A 16200-nucleotide genomic window follows, 5' to 3' on the forward strand; every position below is an offset into this window, starting at 1 on the left:
GTAAGTAACAGATACAAAGAGGTAAGGAGGGCCCTGCTTGTAAGAGCTTATATGAACCAAGCATGCCAGATACGATTTCAAATGAGACCACAGTTTTGTCGATAACGAATGGCTCTTTACCTACAATTTTCTTTTTTATATATATATATTTATATATAGAATGAAACTAATAGGATCCGGGGAGATACGAAACTGGATATAAACCTTGAAAGAAGCCGTTTGACTGACCTGGTAAGTATTCAACCATAACCTATAGTTATTTGGTGTCTCTGCTACCACCTCGTGGTTATAGTGGGAAATTAATGTGCATGAAACCTTTGCTATTTCCCTTATGTTATTTACTATCTAAACCAGTGGTTTCCAACCTTTTTGGTGTTAAGGAACTCTATAGTTATATTGGGAAATTCTGCGAAACCCCGACCCTCTCTAATAGTCTGTCTGAGATCAGTTGCATTGTAAGGAACCCCAACCTTCTCTAATAGTATATCTGAGCATTGTAAATTCTTCTGTATTTGGTACAATTTTCAAATGACTTACATTGCAGGGACCCTGTAGGGGTGCCCGGGGAAACCTGGTTGAAAAACACTGATCTAAACAGAAGCAGTCTCCTGCTTTGGTGTAACATTTGGAGCACGTGCTATACTACACATACAATTCAATGTGTATTATTTCTTCAAGAATCATTTGTGCTCATAGATTAACTGCACTTTCTAAATATATCTCATTGTTTTGTTTTGAGAATGGAAAGCCTAAAAAAACTTTATTGATGCTTTGCAAATTTCCAGTACACCTAGTGTAATTTAACCACATCCAAACTGTAATAGAAACATCATTTTTGACTGTTGGGCTTTTAAGAGACAAGTTTACATTGCAGGCCATTTTGAACTTTGATTAACTTCTTACTAATAATCCAGTTGTCATTTTTAGTCGCCCTGTGATTGCTTAGTTGCTTTAGTAACATTTCAGTTCATGTCTTACCCACGTTACCTATGTCCTGGCATCAACCCAGAATAATCTCTAGTTTGATTTGTTCTCTTTATGGTCCGTGTGTTTGTTGCATGTATATTTAATTTGGTTAATGTATTTACCCAAACTACCCACACTGACCAGCAGGTCCATGCACCCAACACCCTTTCAATGAAAAACTGCTGACAGCTTCGCATCCTCACTAACCTCTGGAGGAGATCTAATAGTCCACCTTCCATCCTTGGTGCCTTTACACCTGTATTTGTACATTCTTGGACCTTTTCAACATGTCACATCCTGATTTGTGTGATGTTTCGTTGCTACAATTAAATGTTTCTGATAATTAAATGCCATGCTTAGTTTACAGAACATGAACAGAAGCGTATGGAAGCCAGCACAGAGTTTCATAAAAAGGTAAGTGTTTTAAACCTTTTAGTTAGTTGAAGTTCTTGTAGTTAGAATTGTGCCACTTTAATATGACATTAAGGGATAATTCATTTAGCCAACGTTCTTGCAGCCCGTGGCGCGCTGCAGCTGCCATTTCACCCTCGGGAGAGCACCACGGGTTGCAGTACCGTTGGCTACCTGTATGCCAAACTGGCTGTTTGGCCTGTTATTGGCTGAAAATCCCAATACATTCCAATAGGGCTGAAAACAGCCCAAACGGTAACTTCAGCATATATAGTGTAGCCCTCTTACCCCCACCCTAAGTGATATTGGGGTGTGTAGGTGTATCTGACTACTTCTCAGTGTGGTGCTATACCTGTTGGCTCACAGGAGGGCTGAGCTTCCGCCATGGGGAACCTGGGGCATTTATACTAGGGGTACTTACTTCCAACGATGCAGCGCCTCCACATGCGATGGCTCCCACCATAGGGGGAGTGGTTCCTCGCAGGACAATACCAATAATCGATACTCACACAGATATATATATTAACTAGGGACTTTACTGAACATACAAGAAAACATATCATAACATCATAATAACCTGTGTCCCTCTCTAGAGGAGACACTTACTGCGTCGCGCAGGACGCTTACCAACACTAGGTGATCCCACCCAGTGTCCCGAGAATCCCCACCCAATGTCCCCAACTCTTATAGAGAACGTGGGTGACTGCGCAGTCACTATGAACTAATAGGCCTGTTGGTGCACATATAATACAGAGGTACCTTCCGAGCACTCCGATGCTCGGGCCTGCAACACTCTTCTCAAAGGGTCAGACGTGCGATGCATCCGTCTGATCCTATCCAGGTACTTCTCCAGGAACCCCAACGAGGGTCCCACCGCTTCAGGGGAACACAACCGAATCACGGCAACACCAACCGCATCACGGGAACGGCAACCGCCGCTATCCCTGTCTATCCCTAACTAACCCTAAAGTGACAGGAACCCTAACCTAGGGCCTGTCCCTGATGAACCGCAACCTGGGAGGGCTTGGGGAAAACTCCTAGGGCCTGCGGGGTAATAACCTGCCCCACTCCCCTAACTCATCCCAGTCCTGACACTCACTGAACCCTAACACTACACTACGCAATGCAAACTTAGGAACGCGTACAGCAACTTGCTGCACACTAACACTATGCCTTCTTCTCAGGCCTCACAGCCCTGCCAGCCGTGATCCTGACAAGACAGCACACACACACGCACTAAGGGCAGCGTCCCTGTCTTGGGCCGTCCCTCAGCACTTACCCACTAACCTGGTGGGGAGTTGGGGCCTTACTTGGGATGTGGGGACCTTACTCGATGCAGGAGCTGCACATGCTCTCTGCACCCTTCCTTCCCTCACAGCTCCCCAGCTCCAACTGCCGTTCTCAGCGCGCGAAATGTATCTTATTGCTCCCTCTGGAAATCCTTGGCCCTTATTGGCCACACGGAGGCACCTGATGTGCTTGCCCCTAAGCCTCATGGGAGTTGTAGTCCCGTGGAGGCTGCAAATACCTTGGGGCCGCGTGCGCGCCTTTCCTGCGCCTGCGCTAACCCCTAATGGCCGCCGCAACCTCTCTAGGCTGTCCTGCGCATGCGCGACCAACCTGGAGCTCTCCTGCCGCCTGACTATCCCTGCGCATGCGCGAGCTGTTGCGCAATGGAGGCGCCCTGTACCCTGAGCCGCCGGGGCCTCGGCAACGCGATCGCGGCCCTAACAACGGGCCGCTCGCGTCCCCGGCAACCGGCCGCATCAGGGAACAGCGCGCGACTCCCCGCTCCGGCCCCCACCCTTCGAAGTAGCCGACGGGCCCGGCGCTGGCTCCGACGGCACCCGCGACCGCACTGCTCCAAGGGAGGGCTGTCTCAAGGAGCTGCGGGAGCTCCAGGCTACAATAGAATAGGTCCCCAAGTGTATGAAATGTTATATACAGTACTCCTACACGTTACAAATCTCCAGAACACACAAAACATACATTTCTCCCTCATTACGTACTTTATTTTGTGAGTGCATAGGGCCAATTTTTCAGAAACTTAGTAGCTTATTAAAATTTGTGGAAATCAAGGTGCTGAAGTATAATTATCACAAAAATGTTGTCAATTGTTTACTGCAAATCTGTGCGGTAGTATCTTTTATACACATTCGTAGGTTTTCCTTTTATTGGGGATATTTAAGGCACCAAAATGTTTTGTGCATGTACAGTATAGCATTTTTGGTTAAGAGTAATTGTAGACATCTTGAATTTCATGACGCCTGATGCTTTGTGCGCCGCCATGGATGTGAACATACGTCCATTTGTCTCTCCTGGGATGGAGTGTGAGAAGTTGAGTACATATCATGCACAGGATTTCAGTTCTTTTTAGAATCTGATTTGATTTTGTTCTTGATCAAAGTCTGACCCATAATTTCCACTTATGTAATGTTGACCCCGTAATGAGTCAAGCCCTTTTATAGATTTAAGGATTACTTACTAAATAATCTTTGAAATTGTTAACATTGTCAGTGCTCTAGCTAGAATACATGTGCAATTTTAAGTGAATAGATGACTGAGCGTTAGATTAATAGGTAGTAGAGTATTCATCTGGATGAAAACTGTTCCTGACTGGGAGTAAGAATTCAGTGAATCCTGTCCACTCTGTACATCAACACTAAGACTGTTGAATGTTATTAATGATTTCTATATATTGCGTGTATTATCCTTAAATTGTATAATTCCCAGCTTTTCCGGGTCTGGAGCGAAATCATTGTTATTTTTGCATGCCACCTTCTATATCTTAAGATTAATTATTTTCTCTTTACTCTTGATCAGCTGGGCAGTGAAAAAGCATATAAGTCAAATTCATTGCAATGTGCATATCTGTTTTAAACCGCAGCAATTATATTAGAAATCTGGGAAAGTGGTTTTATTTTAATACAAAATTCCAAGGCTGATTAAAAATACAATCTGACTTAAATTCAATGCAACGTCATACCTAACATGAAATGCTTATTTTAATATACATGTTAATGTACCTATGTCAAATGGAGGTATAGTGCATTTCATAATGTGTGTTGTCTTGCAGAATTCAACTACAGATGGAGTCATCACAGAAATCAACAGAAAAATTGATCTAGACATAGCTTCCCTAAAAACACTCATGGAGTCTCATAAACTAGACACCATCCGTTATCTTGCAGGTAGGAGGCCCAATTATCTCTTGCTTAAGAAGCTATAAGAGCCAGACATGCAAATCAATGCATCACTTAGCAGTACCAGGGCATGTCCCAAGTAGTTATTTATGCTTTTACACCAGGAGTGACCAATTGCTGTCCTCAAGGGCTACCGTCAGGTTTTAAAGGTATACCTGCTTCAGCACAGGTGGCTGTCAACAACTGCGCTACCTGTGCTGAAGCAGGGATATCCTTAAAACCTGACCTGTTGGTGGACCTTGAGGACTGGAGTTGGTCACTCCTGTTTTATGCGATGAAGCCCCACATCACTATAGCAAAGGCTGTTAAGGCAAAATGTGCAAAGCGTTCCGAGTGTAAATGTAATTGCTGGTGAACCTCGGAATCCGGATAGCAGCACTAAAAGTAAACATCCTCGGGTCAAATGCAATATGACGCAATGGCATTTTTCTGTAAGTGGCTGATTCGGACCATATTTAGGAGTGCCTTTTGCTGTGGGCGTTTGCCACAAGTTCCTCCTTATTCATACACCTTGTCTCTTACAGGATCGGTGTTTGCTTGTCTAGCGATAGCCTTGGGATTTTATCGACTGTGGAAATAGAAATTGGCGAGAGAATCCGAAGTGGAAAGTGAAAAACCATTTGTATAAACGTTTTATAAAAAGATGTAAGAAATGCTGTATTTTATTTGTTAACGTTGCCGATTTTATTATCCGAGTATCTGATATTCCCTCTTCTGTTACAGTTATACAATGTACAGTTATGTCCTGCATCATTTTATGCTGTATCTGATTTGGGTGAAATACAAGCATATCAGCTTTTGGGCTGTTTGTTTTCTGACATCACTTGCTGAGTTATCCTAATTTTTGAAGTGCTATAATTTGTCAGTTTCCAATATTATTTTGTAACACGGCAAACTAATAAACCTTCCTGTTTGACACAGATGTAAACAGCTGGTGTTGAAGTGCATTTGTACATTTCTTGTCATACAGTACAGGCATACCCCGCATTAATGTACGCAATGGGACCGGAGCATGTATGTAAAGCGAAAATGTACTTAAAGTGAAGCACTACCTTTTCCCACTTATTGATGCATGTACTGTACTGCAATCATCATATACGTGCATAACTGATGTAAATAACGCATTTGTAACAGGCTCTATAGTCTCCCCGCTTGCGCACAGCTTCGGTACAGGTAGGGAGCCGGTATTGCTGTTCAGGACGTGATGACAGGCGCATGCGTGAGCTGCCGTTTGCCTATTGGGCGATATGTACTTACTCGCGAGTGTACTTAAAGTGAGTGTACTTAAAGCGGGGTATGCCTGTACTGCTCTACCTCTTATAGAATTATTGCAGATGAATTGTAAAACTAAATTTAGTGCAGATATTCTGCTTTCTTCCCCTCTCCATCTGCCACATGAGTATCAAGTACCATTTTTGGGCCCTTGGGTCCCACTTGTGTTATGTGAATCACAGGTTTGGAACCCCCACTATGTATGTATTTATATCTTTATTTACAAAGCGACATCCATGTACATAGAGCTTTACAGCAGTAATAGACATGGCATAGGAATAAGTGCTTCATTAATAAAAGTAACATTAGGAAGATGTAAGGTCTTAGGGGCAGGGACTCTATGTAAGTGGGGAGAATTTAGACCAGTGTTTTTCAACCAGGCATCCCTAAAGGGTTCCCTGCAATTTTCTGGTAATTTGAAAATTGTATCAAATACAGAAGAATTTACAATGCATTAGAGATGGTTGGGGGTTCCTTGTAATTTCACTTGGGGTTCCTTACCCAAAAGGTTGGAAACCACTGACTTAGACAGTAGGGGGTTGTTCTGGTATGTGCGTCTGCAAGGGGCCACAGTCAGTGCATACGAGGTATCGTATCACCCAACGGAACTGCAGTACCCATATGCAGAATTAGGTGTGTTTTAAGATCTCTTAAAGGTGGAGAGAGAGGGTGCCAGTCGGATATTGGGGGGGAAGGGCATTCTAGAGTTGTGGGGCAGTAAGTGAATGGTTTTAGACAGATGTAACCCGACCCATTGGCTGCAAATTATTTATTAGTGTAGTTTAAGGCCTCGGGCATGGTGCCTCGGACCGTGCTGATCCGCGCTCCTGCTCTGCCCTGCCTGCTCAAGCGGAGCTTTTTTGCGTCCTGGCAGGCGAGGCAATGAGCACGCTTTGGGGGCGGAGCTAGTCCCTCGCTCCCATTGGCTGTTTTCTGTCACGTGACCGCTCCTCCGCTCCCCTCAGCGTCGAAATTCAAGCAAGCCTGTCTCAAAATACCTGAGCCTCCGCACGCATGCGGAAGTGGCTGCTAAAGCCGCGCTGATGACAGATGCAGGGGGTAAGTGCATCTGCTCAGCATGGCCTGCTGTACTATGTCCCAGGCCTACGTCTGAAGTGTCTGCCATCTCCATTAAAGAATGCTTGGATGCTCCCAATCGGCTTTCCATATTTCAGAATTCATGAGCATCTATCACAATGTAAATTGTAGCTCCTGCAAAAACCACAGATTTATTTTAACAATTTTTTTTGTTAGGAGTTAAGATTTGTTCACACAATGGTAAAATAATTGCATGGGTAAATAATGCAGCAGAAAAACTGTAAAGGTGCAAATTCTCTAGAAACTACTTTCTGGGGAGAAAAAAAACTTTCTGGTCATAATTAGGCATTTGTTGTTTTGTTTGTTTAATCTAAATGATCAAATAAGCTTAATTAATAACCAACAAAATCATTGCAGATAGCTGAAATTGTATGCACTCCTGAAAAATGTACAAAATACATTATACCTATTTCTGGAGTACTGCAGTATACAAAGAAAGGAAAGAATCACTGTAGAAAGTTTGAGCAATTACAATATTTTTTCATTTTTGTGATCTAGGGCCCATTCACTAGGCACAGGTATAATCCAGCACCATCATGATGTCTAATGGAATAGCATCACCTGGTAAATGTTTTAGTTCTCTTTAAATACACCGCCCCACTGCACTCAAACGTTTTGAACAGGTTAATTTGTCATGGTCCTGGTCCTGGTTTTAGAAAAAGACTGCATTTAATTAGGTGATTATGTTGAGTGTTTAAATCAATGTGCTTGTCAATCAAATGCCTACTCCCCCTATAGTCCAACCCTGTTCTTGTTAAAGGTCCAATACAGCTATGCATATGCAAACACCTGTTCAGCACATAGTGACATCACAGCATGTCATGGACATTGGTTCACTCTGCTCCCAGGAGAGACTGCATCTATACCCTGGCTGCCAAGAAGGAGAGTAGTAACAATGACCAAATAGTCACATGTAGGGTCTCCTTTTTATGGTGACCCTAAAGGAAATTGAAGTAGTAAGCAAAGCAGACTTGTTTTGATGCTCCTTTTGCAGGTTCAAAAAAGGTGGTGATTTTAAATCAGTCTGGGTATAGTGAACATGTCATTTTCCTTTTCCCAAATGTCTAGCACTAAAGGCATTTAATTTTCCGATATTACAGTCCTTAGTGTTTACGCAACATTAACAAGTCTAAGCATCAAGACAAGCAAAAACTCTATGTACCAAAGAACAAACTTTTTGACACATCAGGTACAGATTGTTTGCCCCCAGACATGCTCCACTTTTGTCTATACACCTAAGGTCGAAGCCACAGGATAAACCAGGTCTTAAACATACACTTGTGTGCAATGCATTGGTTATATCAAATTTATGTATAAATATTGGTTACCTTAACAACCTCATCTGACTTGGGGCCCTCAGGAGATGGGAACCCCTTAACTTACTGGTCTCAGACAGAGTACATTTCTCTCAAACCCAACGCTGCTGGTTCCAGAAAGAGGGGCGGAAAAAGCCATTTGATAATATACCATAAATATCATCAGTTTCTTTAAACTATTGTAGAACATTCACGAAGATTGAAGTTATGTTCATTGAGAAGTACCCCATGCGATGTGCTGATATCAATTTATTGTTGTCTGTTATTTGTTTTCTAACAGTATAAAATGGGCATTTATTTGATTGTTGCAAATTAAGTTGGGATATCAGCACACACGGCAATTTCTGATATCACCTGCGCACATCCTGGAGCTCTGTCGGGGCTGCATTTTGCACAGTGCACTAGAAAGAACGCCGCACTGAAGTGGAGCAAGACAGGAGTTGACTGGAACTTTACCCCCATTCGGTTCCCTTACCCATTAGAAAGCGGTGTGTTCATCGTATGCGGCAGTATTATATGTTGCATGTACGCATTTTACTACATTTCTAATTTTGGGATACAATCTTGCTGCGGATACCTGTGTTTTCTCTTTGTGCGGTGTTTGCATTTATGGATAAAGTACCATTGATTGTATTCCTGCCTCTTGCTCACATTCCCACAAAGAAGAAAACATCACTTCATTTATGACAATTTAAACAGCCTGCTGGAAGGCTGGGGATGTTCTGTTTTGAAAAATAGTTTATTGGGATTATATATAATTCTGTTAAGGAGCAAATGCATCTTGCTTCAGATTCCAATCATTGACATAAGATTATTGGTTCTGATATCCAGCTGGTTGCTTACTTCTCAAAGACTCTTCTAACAAAGACACCTGCAGGACTTGGCTGCTGAGGCGTTTTTTTCTTCGCTTTCTTCTTTTCTTTGTACAACTCGGAAAGCTTTTCCCCCTGCAAAAATACCATTTACTGTCAATGCTAAAAGGGAAAGCTGACGCACGCAAGTCATTAATCCGACTAATTACAGGAGACACCTGCTTTCCCATCTCTCACGCACAAAAAAACTTGACACTTTTAGGTGTAATCAATGTCCGAGTATATCAAGGCTTTTTATATTACCTGACAATGATCTAGTGACTTGACGTTGCATAAAGTAACAAGATTACATTCTCTGTTCATTAAGTGTTCCAAAAGAACAGAATACAAAAGCGTAGAGTAACATGCACATTACCAACCCTTTTATTAAAGTACATACTGTCAAAATATATAAAGTATGAATCTAAGACCCAACTTATTGCTTTTGTATTTATTTTCTCTAATTAAAAAAAATCACATGTTGATTAGTTTCAAGGGACATCATGTTTCATATGCAGTTTTCTTGCACTGCAATGGTTTCATATTGCTCATTGGACCATTTTTAGTACCTTCAAAATGTGACCTGTCAGGTTCTCTTCCTTTGTAAACACCTCTACACACATTCATGTATTCACATTTTCAAACTAACTTTTTTTTTATTCAAAGCAACACAGCTGTAGTGGTTAAACTGAACACTGTCATATGAGGAGGTGGCTAAATGTCAGCAAAGGAAATATACAACATTAAAGTTACTGGTTAAGCATTCAGCCCATTATGGTCAATACTTGGTAGAAGCACATTTTGCAGCAGTTACTGTTATGAGTCTTTGTATAGGTCTCTACTAGCTTTGCATAGTAGAATGGTAACATTTTCACCCCTTCACAGAAAAATTAATTCACTTGGGGGGGGGGGGGGTAGGAGGCTACTAATCTGCCCTTCTTAACATCTAGGCCCTGGTACCAGCACAGGCAGTGTTAGGTTCATATCTATGCCCTTGCTGCTGCAGCAGTAAACAACTCCCTTGAGTGACAAGGGGTGGGCCTAAGGCCTGTGTACTGCCCTATCAGGGGCTCAGACACAGCTACCCCATACTCCACCAGTGAACATGGGAGTCAGGGATAGACCCTCAAGCACTGGGGGTTGAATCCTGGGACCAGAAGAAAAGGCAATGTTGATGTGTACGGCTGTAAATCAATAAAGACCAGTTGCTGGTTTTATACTCCTGCCTGTGACTGCAGTTTCTCAGGGGGAGTGCAAGATGATTTTCCTGCAGGGACTGCACCCAGCACTGATGGGGTCTGCTGGGAATAGAGGCGCTGCACCCAGCACTGATGGGGTCTGCTGGGAATAGAGGCGCTGCACCCAGCACTGATGGGGTCTGCTGGGAATAGAGGCGCTGCACCCAGAATCAGATGAGAGCTCTATATCCAAAAGCCTGTCCTGTCTTCCCCACTACCATCGGCAGACACTCAGCAATCCTGTAAGCCTTACAGGTACAGCACAGCGAGAGTACAGGTAACAGTGAAATCTCCCAGAGTGGGGGAACACCTGAATAATATATATTAATATATTATTCAGGTGTTCCCCCACTCTCTGTTTTTTTGTGTGGCGAGTAGATTTGTTGGTGATTTGTCAACCACTGTGTGTGTGTGTGTGTGTGTATATATATATCCCTATAGGCATACAGCTATATTTGCATATTTGCTTTCCTGTGGAGGGTTTTTGTCACTTTTTTTACTCACCATAACTTAACTCAGTAGTATGGTTTGGCCTATCCCATAAGCCTCTCTTGCATTCCCAGTAAAATCAACCCCACACTGATGAGACCCATCAAGGTCGAAACAGCTGTCTGTGGGTGGTTTTCTGGGTATGCACCTTAACCCTGGCTGTGCTCAAAGCTGTGACCATGCAGCAAGCTTAAGCCTATAGGGAACCATGTTAAAAATGGTTATTGAGGCAAAAAGTGACACTGTGTGCTCATTTGCATGTCATTTCCCAGAATCCCTTGCTGCAGTGGAAGAGCTGTATGCTGGGTGATAATGGGGAAAGGCGGGGTTGCAGACCTGCCTAAGACATGCAGATGAGCATACAGCTATATTTGTGTGTATATATATATATATATGTATATATGTATATATATATATATATATTAAAATGCAAATATTACTGTATGCTCATTTGCATGTCTTTGACAGGTCCTGCAACCCTGCCTTCCACCATTAGCACACAGCACTTCCACTGCAGCAAGGGATTATGTGCCACCTTTTGCTTCAAAAACATTTAACATGGTCCCCTATAAGCTTAAGCTTGCTGCATTTCACCGCTTTGAGCACAGCCTGGGTTAAGATGCATAGCCAGTAAACCCACCCACAGACAATATATCAGACAATTGGCTCCTGACAGCGAGGAGACTCGGAACACCAGCAGAAGAATGACGTTGTTTTTACACCCGTTTGCTTACTGAGAAAGCATATGGATGGTACATTCACACACAAAACAAGCTTGTACTAAGCTTTAACCACAAGATGGCAGTGGCATGCCAATGTAATACATACTATTTTCTTCATAGACAGTAGGTTCAGTAAATACATTAAGGTTATTTTTTTTTTCTATATCCTATTTATTTATTCCTATTTATTTATTTTACTATTTTAAAAATGTAAACAATTGTAATTTAAATTGGTAATTCTCTTGCTTCACATATAGACCTACTTAAAAGCAGTAATCCTCCCCCAGAAGCCTATAGGAGTTTAACATTTAAAAAAGGTTCTTCTAGTGTTAAGCATGACTTTCCTAATCTGTAGCCTCTGAGATTACCGTGGTAACATTTAGATTGCAATGGCCTCTAGTAAGAGCTTCACTTTACCCTTCCGAACACTTAATGTTTGAAAAATACCTCTAGAAAAGGGCAAGAAGAGATCTCAATGTAATAAAAAATAACGCAAACAGAAATGGCGATTAGTATAGACTCTTGCTTTAAAAAGTGTCAAGACTATAAAATTACTAAAATGGGACTACAGGAACAGTCACAAAGCAGCCCAGGCTGTTACTTAATTATCATGATCTTCACTTTATTAAACTTTTCGATTTGTATGGAGTTTTTGCGAGGTCACAAACAAGTCACTCAAACTACGGTACCCATAGGGCCTGCAGTGGTCTTTCCACCTGAGCCTTCTTCCGGTAGATTGTAAAACTCAGAGCTACAAGAACACGGTTATCATGATGAACCGCTCTCATGATACCTGACATTTTCTATCATACACTTAAGAATATGCAGCTCTCTTCATTCTAGAGCGCCTCCTCTCAACTTCCATTTTATCCTTACAGAATTTCCACTGCCCAGTCCTCACTCCCCTTTCAAGACTAAAACTATCACTACTACCACTGCAATGCCTCCTACTATTTATATTTGCTCTGACCTCCCTTCTGTTCAAACTCCATGTTTCCTTTCTACCAACCTCATTATTCCTCTAACTCCATTCATATATCTCCATCTCTCCTTCCTTCGCCACTCCTCAATTCACATGAACTCCTTTCTTACCTGCGCCCTCTGACACTACACAGCTATAACCCCTGTGCTAAAACACACCCCTACACATTCCTTTTCTTTGCATGCTTCTCCTCCATGCTTCTGGGGATATATCTTTCCCAATCCTGGTCCCCACCTTCTTTCTACATGCTTTCGTCCTCGCCTCCAACATGCAACTTCTATTCCCGGTATTAACACCTCTGACCTCATACCTACCCCGTCAACCTCCCTCCCTTTCTCCTGTGCCCTTTGGAACGCTCGCTCCCTTTCCAACAAGTTCTTCTCTGTGCATGGCATTTTTTTCTCACTCTACTCTTTGCTATAACTGAGACTTGGCTCACTCAGTCTGGCTGCACTTGAAGCGGCCTTCTCTTATAGTGGTCTTTCTCCCACACTGAGCACCCTGATGGCAGGGGTGGAAGCGTGGGGCTCGTCTCTATCTGCCATTACCGAACCCTTCCTATTCCTCCCTCTCTTTTCCCTCCTTTGAGGCCCACACTGTTCATATTTTCTCTTCCTGTCCACGTGGCTGTCATATCGCCCACCTACCTCTACTCACACCTCTTCTGTCTCTCACTTTGAATCCTGGCTCTCCTCTCCTCTGACTCCCCTGTTCTTCTCCTTTAAGACTTCCACTGCCATATTGATAGATCTGGTTTTCGCAAAAAAAAACACGTTTCGCCCTCGGATTTTTTCCATTTCCCCCTTTTCTCTCTGACCATCATCAAATTATCTCCCTCTCTCCGCCCTTATACCTATATCTACCCCTCATTTCTGCAGAGACCCATGCTCTATTAACCTACCAGCTTTGGATTCCACTTTGCGCTCCTCCCTCTCCTCTCGACAACCTGGTCAGGAACTAATACTCTGCCCTGTGCTCCTCTTGATCTACGTGCCCCTCTTATTCTCTCCATTCTAATGCCAGACCCTGGCTAAACTGCCACTCACACATGCTCCGTTACTGCATTTGTGCCTCTGAACGCCTCTGGAGGAAATCTCAGTCTTGCAGACTTCCTTAACTACAAATGTATCCTATTCTATTTCAACTGTGTCCTCTCCCAGGCTAAACAAACCTACTTTTCTTCACTTACCAAAAAACATACAAGTCTAACCCACATTGACCCTTCTGTCTTTAACTCTCTACTCAGACCACTGTCTGTTACCGGTTTGACTTCCTGCATTTCCCTTCAGGGCTTTGCTGACTATTTCAAGAAAAAGGTGGAATCCATACGTCAAGACATCCTCTCTGTATCCTCCTCGCATCCCACACCTCTTCCTAACCCTCCTCGACTCCTTCGCTGTCACAGAGAAGGATGTATCGCTGCTGATCTCTTCTCCCTCTGTGTCTTGCCCTCTTGACCCCATTCCCTAAAACCTCTTGCTCATACTCTAATCCCTACACTTGCACATTTTCAACTCCATCTACTCTGGTACCTTTCCCGCCTCCTTCAAACATGCAACAGTTATATCATTACTCAAAAACAGCAAGCTTGACCCTACCCGTCTCTCTAATTTTCACCTCCTCCCCACTGCCTCTAAACTTCTTGAACTCATTATATTCTCTCGCTTGCTTTATTTTCTCACCTCCTATTCTCTCGTAGATCCTCTGCCAAATAGATTACGCACTGCTCACTCCACAGAAACAGTCCCCACTAAAATAACTAATGACCACCATGCTACCAAAGACAAATGTCGCTACACTCTGCTCATATTGCTCGACCTCTCTGTAGCCTTTGATACTGAGGACCACCCCCTTCTTCACATTCTCCATACTCTATATCCGTAACAAAGCTCTATCCTGGATCTCCTCTTACCTCTCCCATCGTACTTTCAATGTCTCATTTGCAAACACCTCCTCCTCAATCAATCTCTCTGTGGGGGTACCCCAGGGGTCTGTCCTGGGACCTCTTCTCTTTACACGCTCTCTAGGAGACCTATCTCCTTCTACATTGCTGTTGGTAGCAATATCATATACCCAGTATAATAAGCACGCTGCCTGGGGGTCACATTTTAATCCTCCCTCACATTAAAAAATGTAGCTAAAAGGGGGGGCGTGACGTCGACGGAGATGGTTGTGTGAAAGGAGAGCTCCACAGACCCTCGTGTATAACCTGATTATTTAGCGCATTTCCCCCCCGATTCTTTTTGCCCAAAAGTACCTCTCCCAAGCCAATAAAACACCAGGGCATGGCTAACAGAGCGAAAAATCAGCCAGAACAAGGGGTTACAAAGTTCTTTTCCCCATCGCAGCGGAGCTCCGATGCAGGAGCAAAAACCCAAGATAGCGCCGCCCCCCCACCTAACGCACGCGGCCCCAAACCAACAGCCGTGGAACGGGACCGACCCAGAGAGAACCCTGCCGCTGAGGAGACGCTCACCCGTCCATATTTCGAGGACCTACTTACCGCAGCACTTAAACTGCACCAGTCCCTACAAACAGACCTGAAAGCTGTTGTCACCGAGCTGAAGCAGGAAATCTCAGACCTTGGGGAGAGAACTACACAGTGTTAGAGAACAAGCTGGAGGAGGCCCAACAAAGGCAAGCAGCAGCAGACAAAGATTTCCCGGCTGGGAACAGAGATTGACTCCCTGAAAGACGGCCTGGAGGACCAGGAGAACCGGGATAGACGGCAAAACATCAGAATCCGTGGTATCCCAGAAACGGTTCTCCCTGGCAACCTCCGGGCCTATCTGCTTGATTTTTTCACCTCAATCTGCGACGGAGGGGAAGAGGTGGACTTTGAGATGGACAGAGCCCATCGTGCACAAGGCCCAAGGTCGGACGACCCCAGACGGAGGAGAGATGTGGTCGTCCGGCTTCACAGCTACACAATCAAAGAAAACATAATTGGGGCCTGCCGCGACAAAGACCCCATCCACTTCCAGGATGAGCATCTCCAAGTCTTTAATGACTTATCGAAAACTACAATAAATCGCCGCCGAGAATTAAGACCCCTAACTCAATTGCTACGGGACAACGAAATAAAGTATAAATGGGGGTTCCCATTCAAACTGATAGCAAATAAGAATGGGAAGTACCTGAGTATAAGATACCCCGAAGATATGTTCTAGTTTGCGCAGGCCCTGGGCCTGTATCCCCCACCGACTTGGGACACTGAGACCCAGGATCATCAGAGGCCAGAAAATGAAGAACCTCAACCCAGAGCCTCGGAGAGGCTGGCTGTCCTTAAATAGCTGAAGACACATCTGCTTAAAGAAGCATATGAATAGCACTGGATAATCCTGGACACATGATACATAAAGCTTGGCCCCCTGCAGATGCACTTACTAGAATTCCCTCCTGCTGTCTCTGTACGTTCTCCCTACCTACCAATTAGATTGTAAGCTCCTCGGAGCAGGGACTCCTCTTCCTTAATGTTACTTTTATGTCTGAATACTTATTCCCATGATCTGTTATTTATATTATTTGTTATTTATATGATATGTATTACTACTGTCAAGCGCTATGTACATTTATAGCGCTATATAAATAAAGACATACTGTACAATACAACTGAAGAACAAATAAAAACAAAGCTAAAATATTGTTTTTA

General features: G+C 43.5%; 2 protein-coding genes across 11 annotated transcripts in view; one reads left to right on the forward strand and one right to left on the reverse strand.

The window, feature by feature from the left end:
- CCDC90B (coiled-coil domain containing 90B) overlaps positions 1 to 5508 on the forward strand; it is a 74184-nt gene extending 68676 nt beyond the window's left edge. For all 5 annotated transcript variants that reach the window (XM_075592590.1, XM_075592589.1, XM_075592593.1 and 2 more), the window contains 4 exons: positions 160 to 231; positions 1327 to 1380; positions 4454 to 4568; positions 5105 to 5508. In XM_075592590.1, coding sequence (XP_075448705.1) covers positions 160 to 231; positions 1327 to 1380; positions 4454 to 4568; positions 5105 to 5160 — 297 coding nt within the window. In that variant the 3' untranslated portion in view covers positions 5161 to 5508. The remainder of the gene's footprint in view (positions 1 to 159; positions 232 to 1326; positions 1381 to 4453; positions 4569 to 5104) is intronic.
- A 3478-nt stretch (positions 5509 to 8986) lies between these two features.
- The window catches only part of ANKRD42 (ankyrin repeat domain 42), a 32110-nt gene continuing 24896 nt past the window's right edge, over positions 8987 to 16200 (reverse strand). For all 6 annotated transcript variants that reach the window (XM_075592587.1, XM_075592588.1, XM_075592585.1 and 3 more), the window contains one exon: positions 8987 to 9213. In XM_075592587.1, coding sequence (XP_075448702.1) covers positions 9106 to 9213 — 108 coding nt within the window. In that variant the 3' untranslated portion in view covers positions 8987 to 9105. The remainder of the gene's footprint in view (positions 9214 to 16200) is intronic.

The sequence above is a fragment of the Ascaphus truei genome, chromosome 3 (assembly GCF_040206685.1).
Source record: "Ascaphus truei isolate aAscTru1 chromosome 3, aAscTru1.hap1, whole genome shotgun sequence".
Classification (NCBI taxonomy): Eukaryota; Metazoa; Chordata; class Amphibia; order Anura; family Ascaphidae; genus Ascaphus; species Ascaphus truei.